This window comes from Paramormyrops kingsleyae, chromosome 10 (genome assembly GCF_048594095.1).
Source record: "Paramormyrops kingsleyae isolate MSU_618 chromosome 10, PKINGS_0.4, whole genome shotgun sequence".
In the NCBI taxonomy this organism is placed as follows: domain Eukaryota; kingdom Metazoa; phylum Chordata; class Actinopteri; order Osteoglossiformes; family Mormyridae; genus Paramormyrops; species Paramormyrops kingsleyae.
Window position 1 is genome coordinate 16,744,407 of NC_132806.1, and position 21,514 is coordinate 16,765,920.

General features: G+C 46.7%; 1 protein-coding gene across 6 annotated transcripts in view; it reads right to left on the bottom strand.

The window, feature by feature from the left end:
* LOC111835210 (pyruvate carboxylase, mitochondrial) overlaps positions 1-21,514 on the bottom strand; it is a 117,277-nt gene that overhangs the window by 4,846 nt on the left and 90,917 nt on the right. For all 6 annotated transcript variants that reach the window (XM_023795296.2, XM_023795270.2, XM_023795288.2 and 3 more), the window contains 10 exons: positions 17,046-17,190; positions 16,876-16,965; positions 14,693-14,914; positions 13,704-13,860; positions 13,050-13,290; positions 12,486-12,735; positions 8,618-8,862; positions 5,379-5,558; positions 1,276-1,524; positions 474-614 (listed from right to left, as the gene is read on the bottom strand). In XM_023795296.2, coding sequence (XP_023651064.2) covers positions 474-614; positions 1,276-1,524; positions 5,379-5,558; positions 8,618-8,862; positions 12,486-12,735; positions 13,050-13,290; positions 13,704-13,860; positions 14,693-14,914; positions 16,876-16,965; positions 17,046-17,190 — 1,920 coding nt within the window. The remainder of the gene's footprint in view (positions 1-473; positions 615-1,275; positions 1,525-5,378; positions 5,559-8,617; positions 8,863-12,485; positions 12,736-13,049; positions 13,291-13,703; positions 13,861-14,692; positions 14,915-16,875; positions 16,966-17,045; positions 17,191-21,514) is intronic.

Genomic DNA, 21,514 nt, shown 5'->3' on the forward strand with positions numbered 1-21,514 from the left:
GTTGCTTGAGTTAGTGGAGCAGGCATGCTGCTGTTTTGGTAATATCATGGGAGATGAAAGCTCTCCTCAGAGGAAGCTTCAGATGTTGGTGACCAAGGCGAGAGCTCAGCAGTTACAACAGCCTTTATTTTGGAGATATTGTGGATAAGGTAAAAAGACGTTGCTTCTGTGGTATAAGTTTTTTGCAGTTCAAAGTCCGATACACATCACTTTATTTTTGCATGAATTATTAAATCATCAAATTATCAAAATTTCCCCCGAGGCCACCATCATGACAGATGATGAATGTGTGGGCTGCGTGTTTGGAAAGGTTGAGAAACACCAATTTAAAATGCCAGTGATTGGCCATCAAACCATTTTCACATGCACATTAAAGGTGCTCCTACTTAGATTGGTCCTTCAGTTACAGAAGCTGAACAGCTTGTCGGTAAGGTCATGGTTGGTTGGTTGTTTGCTGGCTCATGCAACGGTACCTTCATGGCCACGGCATCTTTGACCAGGACGGATCGGAGTTGGCCGTTGAGCTCGAAGAAGACCTCCCTCTGACCAGCCTTATTCAGATCCCCCAGAGCCAGGGCTTTGATGTGAAGGGTCTTCCCTCGTTCCAGCTCCACCTGAGGTGGGGGTGGGGGGGTGGGGTGGGGGCAGGGATTGTGGAAAGCTCAATCAGTGTGCGGAGGGGGTCAGTCCTTCGCCGGTTTCCTCAGCGTTGTCCTCAAATCTGCATGAAAAAATTGACACAAGGATGGCCAGACTACCCACGTATGCCTGTACGCTCAGGGTCTGTCCCCTAGCTATTAGCTACAGCAAACGGATGGTGCTGCAGTACCAGCAGACAAGGGAGATGGGGAGACTGTGGATTAATGATGGTAAATTGTAGTGAAAGTAGACAGCGTGATGTCTGGATCAAAAGCCAGCGGATGCTGCTGTTCTCCTGGATGGGATTTCAAGGAGACTACTGTGCCTAATTAAGCTATTGTCAAGGTGACAGGGTTAAAAATAAAAAGCCCATCTTCCCAACTCAACGTCTTGCAATGAGGCTCAGTGAAACAAGGCTATAACCCAACTGGAACCCATAGCGCCCTGTGAACACTGATTAATCGCACAGATGCAATCATCCTAATATCTGCGGCCTGTTGGTTGGTGGCTGCTGAGCTCTGATTAATTGTATAGATGCGGCTAATGAATAATTCATTTAAATTGTTATGAAGCACATGACACATTAACATTCAGATTCCACAAAGACACCGGGGTCACAGACGGGAGGAGCGGCACCTCAAACTCCTCGGCAATCTTAGGCCCGTCCAGGAAGAGGCGAGTGTTGAGGCATTCCACGGGGCCAAAGTTGGAAGTGAACTCCTTGAACTCCTGGTAGACTTTAGGATACATGGCTGCTGACATCACATCCTCTGGGGTGATGTCATCACCGTGTGCCGCCTTCAGCTGCTTCTCTAGGGCGGTGAAATCCATAGGTGGCAGAGAGGTGCCGGGACGGCCTTCCACACGCGGGAGGGACTTCAGCACCTGGCAAATGGGGGGCAGAAGGATACCAGTGGGGAAGGATCCTGGCAGGGTTTTTGCAACTAGACTGGCCAATCAAGTGGAAAAAATATGGCTCAAATATACACAGTTCAAGAATTAAGGCAAAATTAATGGCACGTACAAAAAAAAAAAAGATTAATGCAAAATGTGGAATATTAGAATATTATTAGAATATGTTAAGGTCCAGGTACATCATGGGAACAATTTATGTAGCAAATCAAAGTCCACTGATAAGGGCTGACAGGGCAGATGAGACAGTATTTTAACAAGACTCCAAATACAAAAAATACCAAAGAGCCCATTTAAACATGAGGATCTGTCCCTGGATCAGCCAAAGGCAGCGGTGCATAAGAATCAACCAGTGAAACATACAAACAGCTACGGAACTTGCTCGTACCAAAACTTCCCCTTGAGTGCATGTTTTTTTTTTTCTCTTTTCCTTTCATTTTTTTGTGCTATGTAAATAAATACATGATGACTACTACATTGGAAAAAAGTCTGATTTCCAGAAGTCACCACTTCTCATGGTCTAACCTTGGCCTTCACCTCCTCCGATTCTTCAGAAGTCTTTGTCTCTTAATGGATTTTTCACAGAAGTTTCCCCATTGAATGAATCACAGGTATCTATATATAGTGAATTTAATTTCATTGGGAGGAAGCCATTTGTTTGTTCCTATCCGGCAGGTCAGAAAACAAGAGCCCTTACCCTTGCCGTCCCCCTCAGGCTGATGTCGCCATATAAGACTGACAAAGTGAACCACTACAATTGGACTTGCTTTCGTCTACAAACCACGAGGCATGCCCAAGGACTGGGCTTATAAATAGCCCAATCAATAAGACATTGAGCCTGACAAACGGTTGCCATATAACTTTCACAGCATTTTAATAAATCACCTTCCTGGACTACACTCTTGCGGCTTTGTGAGTCGCTCTCAGGCCAACGGGCAGATTGTAGACATGTCAACATCTGGAGCGTCTACACAAGCCATTGCTGAAGTGTGATACAGATGTGATCTTCGTGTGAATGGCAGTAATGGATTGTTCACGGCTGACCTGAGGGGGGAGAACTTCAAGCTACCTCTCTACCTTCAAGGAAAATATTTTACATCATTTGCTTAAAGAGAAACACTCATAGCCATTAGGTCTGCAATTGTGTATAAAATGTGAAAACACAGCAGGCCATTGACACCAACATTCTTAAGAAGGCTGCTGTTACCCTATCTTTGCCAGAGCAATACAAAATTAGGTAGGAAATCATTCAATCTGCAGTATTTGCAAAGACATATTTTAAATCACTGTTTATTGATTTAATATCATTTGAAGTAATCGGAATTCTGAAGGTCTGAGCAGAATCCTATGACGTGATATTTGGTTGCATTGCACCATAAACCAGTGCAGCTCTTTGGCTGCTCGGCCAAAGCCCATATCTTCCGAAAGGGGCCATCATCACCCCCTTAACCAGGAACACGGGCTGCATCTCTCTCAATGATTAGCTCTAGCAACAGAAAAGCCCCCTTGGGTTACTTATTGCAGTTCAGCCAATGCACATTTGAGATGTGTATAAATCACTTACTAGGAAAGATCTATCACTGCTGTAGGAGTAATACTACAGGCCAGAGCAGTTAAATAAAGTTTTAATGTGGTTTTTTCTTCCGTATCGAGAATTTCCGAGCTGAAAGACTCAGCTGAACACCCAGTTCTTCATGGATACAGATCTTTCTTTAGCGCACCCATATTCCCTGAAATGGAGCTCTGAGTCCCCTTGTACCCACAGTTTCAGTTATCCGTAGTTTACTACTGTTTGAGGAAAAAAAAACAAAACACTGTTAAAGTGTAACAGTATGTTTTTTTCCCAGTGTTCCTTCATCCTTTGAGGGGTATAAAAAGCATGATTTCCTTTGCTCCGTCACCCCTTGATACATATTTTTTTATCGTTCTGTCGTTAAGCTAAAACGTCAGAATCCCTTTCATTCGAGAGAGTACAGCTGTACAGTACTATATAATAATGTATAATGTACTTTATTATTACTGTATTCAAAGTTGGTAATGTCTTACTGTGTGTAATTTATCAATTACCATATGTAAGTAGCCCACATAAAAATCATGTTAAATATGGAGTTCGCAGTTGGTTCGCTATTATCCGGGGTTTCGGCTATCCGGGGGTAGGTCTTGGAATGTAACACCTACCGATACAGGAGGACTAATGTAGCATTTTTTTTCCCAGGACAATTACAAGGAAGTCTTACTTCCACTTTGCATTTCACCTTACTAGAGGTAAAGTCATTGCTGTTGACTGAGGGCTCATTATATTACACAGATAAATGCTGTAGTAAAGTAAAGATAAGGCATGTTTGGAAAGCTATCTGGATCAACAGTAACCCAATAGCTAATGGTGATGGTCGCTGTGACTCACTTCATAGAAGTTAATCTAAAATAGAAAGGCTGAAGTCTATTATGAATCAATACAATCTTCATGAATGGAACATAAAGAGTAACCTTTAATGTCCGAAAATCCCATTTGCAACTATACTTTTCTGGCAAATGTACTTTGTTAAGAGGGAGTTCTGTTGCATTGTATCTGTTAAAAGAATCATTTGTTCCAATTAAAAGTAATTTTGGATTTTCAATGGGCTGAAAAATGTGAGGTTAACAGTGGCACAAATTCGGAATTCTCCAGTCTTGTGGACTCGTGGAAGGAATGGAATAATTTACCCTTCCTGACATTCTAACATTGGTCCACTTAGCCCATATTTCAAAGTGCAATGACAAATTGAAAAGGGGCATTGGAATGGCACCGGTAAATGGCAACAAAAAAAAAAGTCTCTGGAGCAGAGTTTCTCAAACCGGTCCTTGGAAATCCAACCCGAGGACCTGGTCAAGAAACACTGCTCTATAGCGCCCCCTGCTGAGCCACCTCTGCTATTCTACCTCAGCAATTCCACATCACCCGAGTGGATTACAATTCCTCTTTATTATTAAATCCACTGTCAAGTTCCTCTTTTGAGTTTTTTCTTTAAGTCAGAGCATATTCCTTAAACATCAAGCCGATTCTAAGTTTCTGACAGCCTTGACAATTCCTTGTGGCAAGTGCGGGATCAAAAACAGTTGCGCCAATGAATATCAACAGGTGAAATTCAAGTTAGGAAACATTTTTGTCCATCATTCAATATACAGAGCTGGTTAGGCGTGTTGGGCTCACAACAACAAAATTAACTTCATCCTTGTATATTAATGATAACCACTATACATACAGGATGCATAAAAGATAAACTATATGCATATGGAAAAGATATTATACTTGCATTAAGTGCAATACTTGAATTAACATTTTATAACATTATGAATTATGCATAAACAATTACGGAAGCTTGGTGTAGCGATTAAGATATGCCGATGTAAGACCTGTGGGCGTGCATTACCGTTTTACAATTACACATGTAACTGATATTTACATCCGATGTCAAGCTGCTTCTGTTAGAACGGAATTCAGTCAATATATGACGGAAATACGTTTCCTAACCTAATAGCCTATATCGACATGTCATGTATAATTGGCTATGTGCATTATCCATAACAATCCTAGGGCCACCAGCAACTGGAGACTGAATTCACCAACTACCTACCAGGTGAGGGACAAACCCTTCGGTCATGCCCAGTAACGAAGAGAAGGACAGCAGAAGTGCTCACAACCATAACGGAAGCTCTGTGTGACGTATGCCTGACCGAGCACATGACATACGGGGAAATTCAGCGCGTGGACACACAGGATACATTTTTCTGAATGATTAGGTTTAGCTGAGTGTGCCTGACATGGTGAAGGGGGTGAGATGGATTACCTTGGACCTGAAGGGCTCGGGGAAGCCACCATAGGGGGTGCCGACGTAGCCCTGCAGAAACTCCACCACCGACAGTGGGAAGGACAGCTCATCCGCCTGCTTCTCCACCTCCTCTCGCGTGAGGGAGTTTTGCACCATGAACTGGGCCAGGTCTCCCACGATCTTGGAGGATGGTGTCACCTGTAAGGCACACAGGATGGGGGGGGGGTGGGGTGGATATTGAAGCTCTTAAAACCTTCTCCCAAATGCAGATGTTTACATGGGTGTGTGTCTCAGAACCATGACAGCTACGTCCAAAATGCCCGTAAGCAGGGAACGGAGCGAGAGAGCAGGGCGACGTGGCAGTGGATGAAAGGCCAAGTCGATCATCTGTAACCTGCAGGTCTTACAGAATACATTTTAATTAGCAAGTGCTCCACTTCTAATGTGACTTACTACCCAATTAATTACATCAATAAAGCAATTGGTAGCAGACACTGGGGGGGGGCACCAGGACATTCTGCAGCCAACGACTCAGAGCTACGACCCCCTAGAGAAGAAGAATACAAAGCTGAATCTGGGAGGTAACCATAAAGCTACCATCCTGGTCTGGGCTCATGCATGTCAGCTCTGCTTTCCAACCTCGAAATTTGTTAGGCCTCTAGGCAATGCAGCAGAGTCCATCAGTCACATCATCTGATAGTTACAACAAACAGGCATCTCCCAGTTAAGAACACCCCAACTTACAGACTACTTACAAATGGACTGCCATAAAGCCTATTATATTAAAAATTCAGCTTAAATACTATGGTCTGTAATAACGAATGCACACACTACCTTGTGACGTGAAAACATTGCACAGCTTCAGCAGTTTGTCAGCTCGAGGTACAGTACAGTATCGTATGGAGTTACTTTTATTATTATTATTATTATTATTTACCGTGTTATTATATTTCCGACTTCTCGTTTGCAACCTAGGGACTGTCTGTTTGTGAAGCGTAAAAGCTATTTAGTTAACCTGTGCCATTCAATGAGAATACAGGTGTGCAAATTAGCAAAGGGTAATAATATTTAAGGAATCGATAGATTAACTAACTGACTAACAGATTAATGGCTCCGCTTAAATGGAACAAAAAATAATAATAAATGGAGGGAGAGACAACATCACCAATTGAAGCACCTCTGGGAGGACACACACATAAAACTATGGGCGGAATTTAATTATGTGCTCGATCAAGCCTCAATAATTAAGAATTCAGGGGCTATACACAGAAGCCCCACTTGGACCAGGACTGGGTAACCATTATCTAAGAAATGAAAACAAGCAAGCATTCCCGTTAAACCAAAATAGAGAAAGCATTTAGCTAAATTTTTTATGGGCCACTAATTTTAAAAGCTATGCAGATGAAAAATTGTCATCCTTTTGGAGGGGGGGCAAACAAACAACAGATTATGTATAGTGCTCAACAGCCTAAGGGATTGTGGGTAATCACATAGTAAAAGCACAATTAGGGAGATAAAAGGTTGAGATAAGGGATGAAGCACATTGGGAAACAGAAAAAAAATATTAAAAGACTTTCCATTATTAGGCAAATCATGATACGACATTTATGTGTATAAAGCAGCATGAATTGAGAGGTGAGGTAATGAAATCACCATTATCTGTTCACACAATGTTGCTTTACATAGGGTGCATTTTGTAAATGCTGTGGCAATAATTGCATTTGGCCATGATGTCATTAAAGCACAAAGGAATCTAAGGGACATTACTGAAGGCACTGTGCAATAGCACACTGAGGAAGGAACAGATACACGGAGGGAGAGAGAGAGGAGGGAGGCATCCAGTGGAAAACAAAACATAGCTGAAAACAAGTTCGCGTAGAGCCAAAATGTAGTGGGCAAAACAGGGTAGGCATCATGGTGCCTTTCTCTCACACACACACACACACACACACACACACACACACACACACACACACACACACACACACACACACACACACACACAGTTATCTGAGGTAGATCTTGGAACGCATCACCCATGGATATATGCTTTTTGGTCCATATTCCCCAGCCCTACATATGTTACCATCCCACCTGCCCCTCTATGAAAATCTCGGGCCCGTCCATCACAATTTTCCTGGCACCAGCACCGGACTCACCGGCAACAGACCCGAGGGACAGAACATCTGTCTGTAACATGGATCAGCCTCATTGACTCCATTGGCACATTGTCCACCTGTTATTAACAATTTTAACTACTGTATGTAGGAATCAGAATGGGGGGGGGGGGGGGTGTAGGTTAATTCTTCCAAGCGAAACGAAGTAAAAGCGGAACCACGCAGGCAGGTGCCACTTATGTGTTGAGGCAATGCCCACGGCCGCAGAGGGAGCTGATGTGTCTGCCTTACAGAACACTGCTGACCTGTCTCTGGGCCAAAAGGCTAGGAGAGGATCAGCCAGAGAAGTTATTCTGATGCACCTTTAAAACGGTTTCCCAATCCGGTCCTCGGGGAGCCACAGATGGTCCACATTTTTGCTACCTCCCAGCTCACAAACAACAACGAGGACTGTCTGGCAGGGAGCAGGGAGGGAGAAAAAACGCGGACCCTCTGTGGCTCTCCGAGGGCCGGATTGGGAAACAGGGTTTAAAACATTTTAGCACATTGTGAGACATGATGAGTTGAAGGCAGAGTGACTGAGAGAGATTAGAAGAGAGAGAGAGATTAAAGAGAGATGGAGTGAGAGATGGGGAGGACGGGGGAAGAGAGCAGGGCGCAGAGAGACACAGCGGCATGTGTGTGATAAGTGCTGCGCATGTCAAGGCTTCACAGGCCTATTCGAGGGTGTGATGGAATCATTTCTAGACTTCGGGAAAAAGCTGAAAAAGAAACGATGTCAGATATAAGCAGTGCAGGACATCTGGGCGATCCCTAGCAAGTTCGACCAGCGGTCATTATTGTCTAGCAGTCTGTCAACCAACCTCCCTGTCTCTAAAAGCTGCTCATCCAGTGAGAAGGCATGGGGCGCAGGGTAGGGAACATTCCAGAAGGGTCACCACACACAGTGGGTACAAATGGAGGTGAAAGCGCCACACAGGTAGGAATTCAGCCAGATTCAAAGCCATGACCTGCATCGGGGGCTCAGCGCCGCCTTTGGCCCTGTCCATTAAATGGAGCGTTTGAGGAGCCTCTGGCTTGGCGACCGACAGACCTACATCTGCAGCGTGCCGCGTCTGGCACGGGCAGGGAGCCTCCCACCTTGATGAGGTCGCCCAGCAGCTTGTTGGCCTCCACGTAGGCCTTCTTCACCTCCTTGAACTTGTGGCCCAGCCCCATGCTGTGGGCCTGGAAATGCAGGTTGGTGTACTGGCCGCCGGGAATCTCGTTCTCGTAGACGTCGGCGTTGCCCGACTTCATGGTGGCCGTGCAGTCGAAGGGGGCGTAGAGGCCGCGGGCCACCTCCCAGTACTCGCTGTAGTCAAAGACCTTCTCCAGGGAAATGCCTGCCATTTGGGAAGATTCGGGGGTGAGTCTCTTTTGTTAGTGTTTTTCAACCCAGTCCTTGGGGATTCCCCCAGACAGTCCGCAAAAATGTAGATTGTCTGGAGGTCCCAGAGAACTCGGCTGAGAAATACGGTCATATTTTGTGCAATTACAATTTATATGCCTATATTCAAAGTGACACAAAATGAAAAGTGACTTCAGACAGTCCATACAGCAATTAAAAGTTAAGGGTCTTGCTCAAAGGCCCAGTGGTGAAATCAAGCTGCCAACACTAAGATTTGAACTGACGACCTTCTGATTAGAGGCATAGTGTCCAAGCCCACTCAGCCACACACTGCTCTCTCCCCCTTATTTTTATTCCCAATGCTTAACGGTGCTTCAAAAGTGTAAAAGAAACTTCATGGGTGAAAAGCTCTAAGTAACTGCTACTTATGTAATAATACACTATTGAATATTTGAACTTTTAAGCATTATACTTTTAAGTACAAAGTATTGTTACTATTAAGTAATAATACTATATTAAGTATTGGCCAGTTTATAAAAGAGTGGTTATTTTGCTAAAATATAATTTTGTGAGATTCAAACTAAGCAGGCACATAGCAAAAGCCCATTTGCTCACAAAATCAACCAGCTGAGTTTCATTTTTAAGCCAGCTGAACCCGGGGCGGTGCCCCAGTCTCAAACATCTCTGGTCCTACTGGGAACCTGGCATAGAGGCAGAACCACTAATGAGGGACCAACAGGAAGTCAAGGTAGACCTAGCACGTATAAGGAGTCCGGTGTGAGGACGAGCGGGACGGTTTAACAGAGCCGCTGCTACAAGGAGCGTAATTAGAGGATCGCGTGGCCGGTCCAACGAAATACGGCGCTGGATCCCTACCAGCGACGCGTCACTCAATCAGTCAATGGGCTGCTCCGTGTCAGAGTGTAATCTATCAGCAGCTAAATGCTACAGCTGTCGTCACCCTAACACTTTCCCTGTCAGGCGCTGCATGAACATAGCGAAACACACACATATATACATGCACAAAGACACACAGAGACAAGCAGCTCCAGGCTGACCCCCGCCTGCTAACCGATAAGAAGGCATCCTTGGCGCTCAGTCATGCCACCGATTAACCATCCAGACAGAGCTGTCAGAGCCAGTCACATGCCACGCTCTGAGCCGGAGAGGACGCAGAGCCAGCGGCAGCCTGATCGCCCGCCCGGCTGCGGGGGAGAGTGGTCCGGATCGAATCGTTCTGACCTGCCTGCGTTTTAATAAACCCAGACCGGGTACAGCTGGCAGCTGGAATTCAGAGCGAGCCTGCTGCCTTTAACCGTTAACGGCACGGCGAGATAAAATGGCCAGGACGTCGAGCTGGTGAAGAAAGGCACAGAGAAGGAAGTTAAAATAAGACATGAAAGGATGAAAATGCAGAGAAAGTGGCAGATATAAAATTACGGAGTTGATAGCAGCCGCAAGTGGAGAACACGGTCTGGTCTGTCAGGCGGCAAAGGCGACTCTAGGCGCACGGCAAAGAGACGGAAGAGAGTGATAGGAGGACTGAAGAAGGGGTGGGGAAGCCGGAGATGTGAAAAGAAGGAGCAGAGAAAGAGACGGGAAATGAATAAAGGGAGACCTGTCTGCCGGCTGAATGGGCAATGATGAGGTGTGGGGGGGGGAGTAGCACACAATAAACAGATAATGAATACAATACAGACAGGCTTAATGAGAGCCGGTGGCATCAGACGGGAGGCAGCCGCGGTCAGCTACAGCTGTTCAGCTGGATAAACTGACAGCTCCCCGACAATTCAATTTACCTGACAAGCGGCGCTCCAACATCACCATAAAGAGAGGGAGACCAAAAACAAAGCCGAACACTTACACACTGGCAAACTATTAGCATGGAGCCATTCCGGCGCAGTGCATTGTGGGTAATCGCGGTGTCTCTGCACATGATACGCTGCCGTTGTCGGTCTCGGCATGCCGTGTTTCGGCAGGTGCCCGCGTGAACGCAGGCGTATGCAGAGGAGAACGTGACATGGATGCCAGTCCACAGGACTTGCATACAAGCACAAGCATCTATAACGGAGTGATCAAAAACTGGTCAATTCGAATCGATACCTGTGTTGTGCCGCGAATGTGCACCCCCCACACCCACCGTGACAACGGCGGGGGAAAGCAAAACAGAGAAACTGATGTTACTTCAATCTGGGCTCTGCACGCACAGCATGCTGAGAGACACTGGCTGGGTGGAGGAGTGGGTGTATGTGTGTGTGCTGGAGGAGACTGACAAGCGACAAATCAAGGTACTGCCTAGTTATTTATGCTTTACACGGCCACTGGGTCACTGCGTAGGAGTTCATCATGAGTGTATAATATTTTGTAATAAGTTGTATAATAAACAGCATATCTCAAGTCCACTAGGATGTGTTCTATTGGATATACAGCAACTAGTGAGAATTGCTTTATATTATGAGTAATAGCAGAAATTAACACTTTTATGAACTCTTAGTGCAGTTAGGCTGGTTCCTATACGGATACCCATCATGCACTGCTGCCCATTAAGGACCTGGCTCTCCTTAGATACACAGCTATCCGGACTAGCACTGACCTGGCCATGGGAAAGCACCACAAAGAAAACCTCAAAGAAAGAAGGAATCAGAGACAAGCAAGCCCACGGGGAAAGATTACGGAACAGAGTGGCTGAATTTCAGCGTATCCTGTGAGCCCCTGTTACTTCACACCAGAATCTGGAAGCACCATCATTACCAAGCACCGTTGGGGTATTTGAACAATTCTCAGCAAATCAGAAGGCAGGACTGTGGAGCCAGTGTTTATATTTAAAGGCATGAATTGGAGGCCAATGATGCAATGTGACAACCTCCATCATGAAATCCAATAAGTTTTAGCACCACACAGAGACGGAAGGCTCCAGCAGTGGCTAACGCTACCGTTAGCCGGTCAGAGGGAGCCGCATTCCACATGCCCGGAGCCGGTCCAAACCCACGCGATTCAACAGGTCCTGTCACAAGATGCATTTTAAAGCTTTAAACCAGTAATTTCCTCCAAGCACAGCTCTCCCAGGGAATCCGTGTCAAACCGAAGCCGCTTCCAATCAGGGCTATGGGAAATGATGCTAATGACTGCTTTGGAATCAAATTTGCGCTGAAGTGGTTCGGAGGTGTGCTGCAATCTGTGCAGTGAGGGCCGCGGAAATGCCGGAATGGTGTTTCACGCGCAGACGGCGATCACCGCGAGAGCCTTTCAGGGATGAACCACAAAGCAAACCTGTAATATATATTAACCGTGTGCTTCAGGACGAATCGGAAATATTACAGTGATTTGGGTGCGTGAGTGAGCTTCGATACTGAGCACATTTTTTAACACGTGTTTCTTGTGTGGAAAATCAAAAAGTTATTTTTATTTTTTTAAACCACATGATTATACATTGTACTTCATCCCATTCCCCAAATCAATTGTCATTACCCAATTCTGCAGTCAGGGGCAAACAAATATTACATTTCCAAATATTATTTTCACAGACACTGCTGAACTCGCTGCAGGTGTTTTTATTTTATCTGAGCCGTCCTGATGCCTTGATAACGGATGGGGGTGAGAGGGGGGGGGGGTGGTCACCTGTGTGGAGATCGGTGCCCTTGGTGCAGGCCACGAGGGCCCCCATGCTGGGCTGCGACGTCATCCCTGCCATGGAGTCCACGGCCACGTCCACAACGTCCGCCCCGGACTCGGCGCACGCCAGCATGGCCGCTACACCGGCCCCCGCCGTGTCGTGCGTGTGCACATGGATGGGCACCTCGGGGAAGCGATCACGCAGGGCGCCGATTAGCAGGCGGCTGGCCTCGGGTTTCAGGAGCCCGGCCATGTCCTGCCGAGAGGATGGGGGGAGGGCAGGGGAGGAGGACGGAGGATAAAACGAGAGGGAATTTATAGAGAAACTGTACCTGGGAGCTGCTGGCCTGTTATTTATCTCCAACCCATAAATCCGGCTCCATCCTGCATCCTCATCACTAAACCCATTTGCTGCTCTTGCCTCTCCATCACTGACTCTGCAAACTCCCCATCCATCCATCCATCCATCCAGTCACCCACCCTCCCATCCAGCCACTCACCCTCCCATCCATCCACCCACCCTCCCATCCATCCATCCATCCATCCTCAATCCCGACCTCCCTCTCGAACCTTAATGGCCAGGATGTGTGTCCCAGCCTTGACCAGCTCGTCCGCCAGCTTCAGGTAGTACTCTAGCGAGTACTTCTGCCGCGTGGGATCTGACACGTCGCCCGTGTAGGAGATGGCAGCCTCCACCACGCCACCCGCCGCCCCGGCAGCCTCCATGCCCAGGATCATGTTGGGCAGGTAGTTGAGGGAGTCGAAAACCCTGAAGATGTCCATGCCGTTCTCCTTGGCCACCTCGCAAAACCTGGAGAGACGGAGGAACGCGGACAGGTGGTCAACGGGTGGGGAGGCCATTGATGGGGATGAAGGAAGAGAGGGAAGAGAGAGAAGAGAGAGTGAATGTAGGAAGAGAAAAGAAGAAAAGATAAGTGCAAGGAGATAAGGCAGGCCACATTTATATTACTATCAATGTTCAAAATGGTGCACAAATTACAGGTTGACTGTAGGGTGTTTATGCACTAAGGAGAAGCAATTGTTTTATGAGCTGTTGTACCCAGGGATGCCATAAAGGGGGAGTTAGGATGATTCCAAGGGCCCCCGAGTGACAAGGGGTCTTAAAAATCTGGAACATAATTGGTCTGGATTGGGGGCCCAATATGATATGATTTCATGGGGCCCAAAAGCTGTAGCGGTGTCCCAGCCCGGCATGCCACTGACTTGTAGACGGCGTTGTCGGGATAGTTGGTGTAGCCCACGGCGTTGGCGCCCCGCAGCAGCATCTGGAAAGGCACGTTGGGCATCAGCGCCCGCAATTCCTGCAGCCGACGCCATGGGCACTCAGACAGGAAGCGCATGGCCACATCAAAGGTGGCACCTGCAAGCGCAACAGGAAGTTGGGTCAGAAAGGAGAGGAGTTACTGTTCGCCCTACCCTGCCCGCCGGCCAGCCTGGTGGTGGGACCACCAGGGAGGAAAACATATTGCCCCCCCCCCCCCTCATTTTAGGGAGTCTCAAACAAAGAAAATGCATTGGGGATGCAGAGGGCATGGAAGGACTTCCTATAAGCAGAGATATCGGGTGTTTTTCAATATGCGTACTTGACCATACTTGTATTCTCATGTACCCGTTTTACGTCATCTTCCACTGCCGAAGACCAGGTCTAACACTCAAGAACAGAAGTACAGAGGATGGTAAAAATCCCAGGATGTCATTCCTGCCCTGCCCCAAATATGAAAAATACATTGGTTGCATCCTCTCCGAATGAGACCAATCCCATGATTCATTGCAGCCCAAGTTCGTTCTTGGGAAGCAAGTTAGCAAAGCCGGTCTTGCCAAGAGCACAAGTATGGTCTTTGCATTCTTGATACTGAGAAACACCCATCTTCACAGGAAAGAGAATATGCACCTTGCTTGTGAGACCTCACATGGCACCCCTGAACCAGAACACACTTTGGCCTCCCTGTTGCTTCCAGATGGCTACAGGACTGAGGAACATTTTTTTCAGTGGTGCCCTTTAATGGAGAGGCACAGCGGGGCCCTGTCAGAGAGCCCGACGAGGGCTGGCTAACGGCAACGTAACTGCAACAGCACTCGACCTCAGTGGTGCCCGCGGGCCAATCTGTAGGTGCGCGTGCAGAAACATGGGGAGAGATGAGGGAGCCCTCTAACGCAGGACCGGAGGGAAGCGGGCTGCACGGGATACTCACCACCCCAGTTCTCCACGCTGAAAAGGTTGCTGAAGTTGTGGGCGACGAAGGGCGCGATCTTCTTGAGGTCATGGGTACGCACGCGTGTGGCCAGCAGCGACTGGTGGGCATCGCGGAAGGTGGTGTCCATGAGGAGCAGACCCTGGTGGGCCCGCACTGCCCGTGCAAAGCCCTCGGGACCCTCCCGCAGGAGAACATCCCGGAAGCCGAGAGGTGGCTCGCCTGCGGACCAGAATGCGAAGTTACTTCACAGTACACACACACACACACACACAGATACCCTACATTTACAAGGACATTCTAAAAAGGGGTTTAATGTCCCAAAATAATTTAAGAAAACCAAACTTCTCTCATACTTCAGTGGTCATAAATACTGTTTACTGGCAAACACATTAAACTGTACTCCAAGGACAATTTATAAAGTTGGGAATTGAGTATATACAGCCTACAACGTGCGCGTGTGCACACACAGCCACACACACAGACACACACACAGCAGTACAAGGAGACGACAAGATGCACAAAACAAAAACTTACATTAAAAAGGGTAAAGGGAAAACAAAGGAAAGACTGTCACCAAGTTTTTGTCTATGGAGACTAAATTGTAAAAATACAGTATAAAAAGGCACAAAATAAACCAGTACAAAAAAGAATAAACACCAGCATCAGCAAAAACACATGTTCGAAATGTTTCTTCAATTGAAAGACTGAGAATTGATTTTAAAGAAGTTCTGTTTTCCCAAGGTACAGTGTTTTCGATCAACACCCTTCACAACATCGGGACACACACACGCAAACACACACGCACGCACACACATATACTTTTCCCCTTGGCTCTTTTAATACAATTAACAGCCCAAATTTACAAAATAACCAAACTCAGAAATACAGGAATATTGATCAGAAACTGTGTGCAATTTTGTATTATGTTGATGGCCACATTTCCTCAGAAGCTGCCCCCAGACAGGTAACGCAAACACACACATGGACCGTGATGAAGCACATTAGTTAGTGCTATCTGGCTTCCACCATCACTGCTACACATCTCACTGCTATCAAAGCCTAGCGTCTTGCAGCCTCAATGCTGATGACGCAACTGCTAAATTTCTTATATACCACTAAATTAGCTACTTAGCAACCAGCGTTATCAAATTGCTTACAGGGTATATAAACAGCTGTAACAGCTGGATAAGAGTGAGCACAGCACAGCTCTTTCTGCCAGCACCCCCATCCAACAGCCTGGCCTACAACAGAGTGATAAGGCAGGGCACATCTGCACCTCCTCCGAATCCCTCTATCATATGAGAAAGGGATATAGGCACCCCCCACCAAATCTCATTACAGGGATTCAGGTGTGTGTTAAGCTCATGCATAGATCTCATCATTCTATTTCGGGTTGTGTTTCAATGTGTGTGTGTGTGTGTGTCACATCTTCATTTCAATGAATTCTTTTATTAATAGGAACATAATCTCAATGCATACTGTGTATACATATATACAGAATATTAAATATACACTGTGTATGAATTTTAGTTAATAAAGAAGTTAATGTGTTGTCTCCCTTTCTCCCTTTAAAAAAAAAACTCATTTACAACCTCAGTAGTTTTTAAAGCAGGTTGTACTCTATGCATCTTCCTGTCATTGTGATTTTGAATTTAGTGGTTTTAGCTTGTGCTGTTCAAAGTAGTATTGTTGTTATTTTGTATATATGTACCTGATGGTGTGTGTGTTTTTGTAATTATTATATTGTGGGGACCCAATGTCCCCACAATGTAATAAAAACCTGTTACTATTTATCTTGTATGGCCATTTTTCTGGTCCCCACAAGGATAGCCTCAATTTTATAAAAATGTGTAAATATAATTTAAAAATACAATACAAATGTGTGTGTGTGATGCTGGTGCTAATGCAGACTGTAGGATCAGGGTACCCCAGTGAGAATGTGCATGCATTTATATTTGCCGTTTGTGAAGATAATTTGTGAGAAAATGTGCCAAACAAAATATCAAACTTAAAAAGAATTTGTGGGTACATCTGCAAAAAGGCATTTTAACAACCTCATCAATTTCAAAAAGATGCAAAAAAAAAAAACCTATTTCTTGTATTGGTTTTGTTGAATTGGGGCTGTTGCTTATATTATGAGCTGTTTAAGGTAGCGGCCGGGTCCAGCTCTTCCTGATTACCCAGAGGAACAGGAGGCACGACAGGATCGACGGAGGACGGCTTGGCCTTCACCGGGATGGGGGTGGTGGGGCCGTTCACCATCACGTGACCTGAGAAGGAAACAGGCAGTCAGCCGGGTGCATTAGCGGCCTTAGCGGGCTGTCTGGAGTGAGCGAGCCGTCGCACTGACCCAGGTAGTGCAGCAGCTTCTGGGCCCGGTTCTGCACGGGTTTCAGGTTGAAGAGCTCCTGGTTCTCGTCGATGAACTGGGTGTCCACCGTCCCATGGAGAAACTGGTCATTGCTCAGCACGTTCTGCAGGAACGGGATGTTCGTCTGCGAAAACAGCAGCGGGAACATGAACGGACCAGTGGACGGTGATGCAAGAGCAGCGTGTCGCTACCGGAACGTACGCGATTCGTAATCAAAGCGGGGAAATCAATCTCTTCCTGTCTCTTACTCAGAGATGGGCATCAAACGGATCTATCAATGCTTCTGAATACGTGCTCATAAATATCGCATGGAGGCAAAGGAAAACGGCACAGCTGATATTAACTCAAACTGCTTCGATTTGTGCCAAACACATCCAGCGGGGGATGCAATGTGATAGCTTATAATGAGCTGCGGTCGTATTGCCACGAACACAGGGACTCGTGACAGGGACCTGCTGACAGGCATACAGAGCAGTGGCCCTGGTAATAATACCCCCCCCCCCCCGGGTCTGGCAGGCAAACATAAATCATCACATCTCTTCAGCAGGGCAACAGTGGCACACTGAACCTAGGATGCACTCATTCCAACATCACCCCTTATCTCAGCCTGTCAGCAGCATCTGTGAAAGAATCAGAGAACAGTAGAAACCAGAACTCCAACCATCCATCCATCCATCCATCCATCTTCCATACCCACTTGTCTTGTACACGGTCTGGGGGTCTGGAACTTATCCCAAAGGCTATGGGCACAAGGCAAGAAATAACCCAGGATGGGGTGTCAACTCATCGCAGATTAACCACACCACCACCTGATATTTTTGGCCTTGCTTTCTGATGATCCTTCTACAGGTACAACAAGGTAATTAAAATAACCTTCATGTGATATGGAAAAAAATGCCAGTTAGTCCTGTGCTCTATGAGGGGTGACCACCAAATCCATGTCAGGACACTATGAACTTCTTCAGGTTTTACAAACTACTTAAAAACTCGAAGGCCCCCATGCTTGGCTAAATTGTTTGGTTCATCTTGTACTTTTCCTGGTTTGTTTCCTTGAATGAAAGACTCATCCAGCTGTTTCACATATACATTAGTGACGCATGATTATAGCAGACTGACCAATCAGCACACAGCAAGAATTCAGTGCTTAAGTGAAATCCAGGTCTTTTTAATTGAACTGATAGTCAACAAACACTGTCCTAACTCAAAGTGTCCTCCCTGACATGGATTAGGTGGTCACCTTAGCTCTATGAGACATAGCAGGACAGGTCGAGGGAAACAGCAGGTTTCATTGCAGGGAAAACAATGCATTGTGGGACAGTGTTACTACCCACAATTGTTTCATTGTGCTCTCACTGAAAACACGGTATGTTCCCTACATGCGATTTATGTGACTCCTATTGTCCTGTTAATGGGCCACCCTTTAACTGATGAGCTTTATCAGTCTGGGTCCCGTGCCAATAAAATAAATTAGCATTAATATTTGAGAAAGAGAGAAAAAAGGAGGTAATTCTCAACAGTGCATGATAGCAAAAAATTAAAAATGATCTGAACAAAAAAAAAAAACATAAAAAAACAAAAATTCAATTATACATGTGCGATGTTCTCAAATGCAATAGCCCCAAAAATAGTAACAAAAATAACATTTTAATTTAAAAGAACCAATGCATACAGTCACCCAAGGCTTGGGATGTCTGTGGCACAAAATCAATGTGTCTGGAGCAGTTTGTGTGAAATTAGAAAGTTCACACTCCACTTCTCATACAGCTCCTGTGGCCAAAGTGAGGTGAAGATGCACTTTACCTGTCGACTCATAAGTGGTTTTATGCCCAGGTCATTCTGAGAGGTCAGACTGTAGAGCGATGGAGGGGAGAAGACTGATCTGTCCAAAAGCCATGAGGAATTTTCCACACAGCCAGGCTTAAAGCTAGAAATATTTGTGCCCAAAGCCAGCTGGCTTGAGACTTTGAAAACCCTATCCCTGCCACGGAGAAGAAAGAGGCATATCCAGCTCTCATAGCCAGTAAGGCCTTTGTGTGAGGGGGGCCGCAGGGAAGGTGCACAACTGCCGAGTCCTGGGTGTTATCAGAGAACAAAATGTCTAGTCACGCTGGCTTTCCAGCAGGCCGCTGCAACGGCAGCCAAGTCCAGCACAAATTCCCCCCCATGACCTCAGAAACCAGTGCGTAACGCAGGAGTAACAAAGCGCCAACGCTCTCTCGTATATTGACTGCGCAAAGGCAATAAAATCAATACGTCTCTAAGGGTTTCTTCTCATAAACTTCTCGAAAATGAAGTCCGATGTCGCGAAATCGATGCAACTGAAAAAAATGTGTCGAGGCCGACTGTGTACCGGCCGTCATCGAAATTGACTTCCTGCCTCGCAGAAGGACTGGGCTCCGCGGCCCTTTTCCCAGTGCCGTGCAAAGAAGCAGAACCAGAGGGTTGGGGGGCACCGCTGGCATTTACACACTGCCTTGTGTAAGAAGCTGGAGATCAGGGGATTAGCAGGCCGAGCCCGGCACAAACTCGGGGCTTCTATTTATTTATGTCTCTGTTTGTTTTTACAGGTTCAACCCTGCTGTAAACCTCGGAAAGCCTGATCCAGCTACTGGATACGTCAGTGCATCTTAAACGCTGCCAACTGCAAACATCCGGGGCTTGGTCTACATTAATCCACACGGCTGCTGGGAGGAGGGGGGGGGTCCTGAAGAAAAAGCCGCTTTGCTGAAAGAAATACCCCATGAGATTAGCTAGAAACGGAGGGAAAAACACACAGAAATACTGTAAGTAATCTGGGAGAAACTGACCTCAATAAAACAAGTCACAGACATAAACTCTGGTGTAACTCACAGCAATATCGGTAAGTGTGAAACGGCCTGACACACACAGCCAATTGGCTGGAGGAAAGCAGCTGTCCAATGAGGGGGCGGATGGCAGCCAGAGCTGAGTAGTACTGCAGAATAATGAGAATACTTGAGTCAGGTGACCCAGTTTCCACACCTGTTTGGCCCTGAAAATACTGCACGTCACACCACGATAGGAGGCTGAGACAGCAGAACAGTCACATGACCACCATGCACTTGCCTGACAGTACGCACACCCTCACGGCTTTATATGTGAGGGGGGCGGGGTTTAGCCATCCAGAACATCCTTTGTAAGAGACACAGAATGAGGGACTGATTTTATGTTCAAGCGAATGCTTTATGCAACGCTTGAATGACTTTCGAACCGATACGTTAACTACCTAGCGGTGTAGATTATTCTGGCAAAGAGACTGTGGAAGAGGGGACAGCCCCCCCCCCAAATAATAAATCTGTCTAGCATGGTTGATGGGACCAAATGAGGCAATGAGAAAAGACAAACAAATGGAGAAACTGATGAGCACTGATCCAGCCATGACAGGTCAACGAGAGACATGCAAAAAGCATTTTAGCACAAGTTAAGAGGTCTGTCTAAACCGAGAAAACACAGGTCTTTGGAGCAGAGATGACATTCTCACGCCAGATCTGACAGTGTTCTAAAGCAAAATCGGTTTGGTAAAATTACAGATTGATTTCAGAGCCGAATCTCCCTCTCGGGCAGAACAGGCTGCTGGACAGCTGTAGCTGAGAGCAGAGACCCAACACTGAGAACCAGTCAGCGGCCAGGCAGTTTGAGAGGGTAGATCCACACAGGGGTGTGAGACCATGGGATAGTGCTGCTATAACGACGTCTCGAACGGCAAGGTCTCAAACGCTGTTCAATACCCCATCGATACGCAGGCCTGTCAGCTACAGCCCCACAGCACATCTGGCTACGCCCCCCCTGTGATTTTCCAGTTGCTGAACTGGCTATCCATCCACAGACCCCCTTCTCTGCCACCCAGGCTCATTCCAAACGTTTCAGGACCACGTTTAGCTCTCCAGGGTCAATACCGGGCCTTGCATCTCGAAAACAGCATTTCCAATGCAATTTATACAGTAGGGCCAACAGCAGAGGAACGATGACCCCGCATCAGCAGTCGTACTGTGTCCCCATCCCGGTCGTCTATGGGTCACATGAGGTCACTGACACCAGTTCCAAGGGCCCTGAGCTCACCCACTTAGGATCGTCAGTCCCACCCAGCACAGACAGGCTGTTTTTAGGTCGGAGGACCAGACGAGGAACGAAGCCGATCACGGCGTGCATTTACGCATCCCCACAAAATCCTCACTTCTACTTGGAAGTGAAAAACTTCAGAATCCATTTACAGATATTCAACAGAAATAGTTCTGATGAGGAATTTGGAGGCCGAGGAGAGGGTGTGTGAATGTGCGTCCGTGCGTGTGTGCCTGCACCTGAGCGCGTAACTGCCAGCGCGTGAAGGGACGTCTAGCTGTGAACAGATGAGCACGTGCGTAATTCTCTGTGCACCCCCCACCAACCTGCATTCCTGCGATCGTGTCAGCACGTATCCACACGTGTTGCCC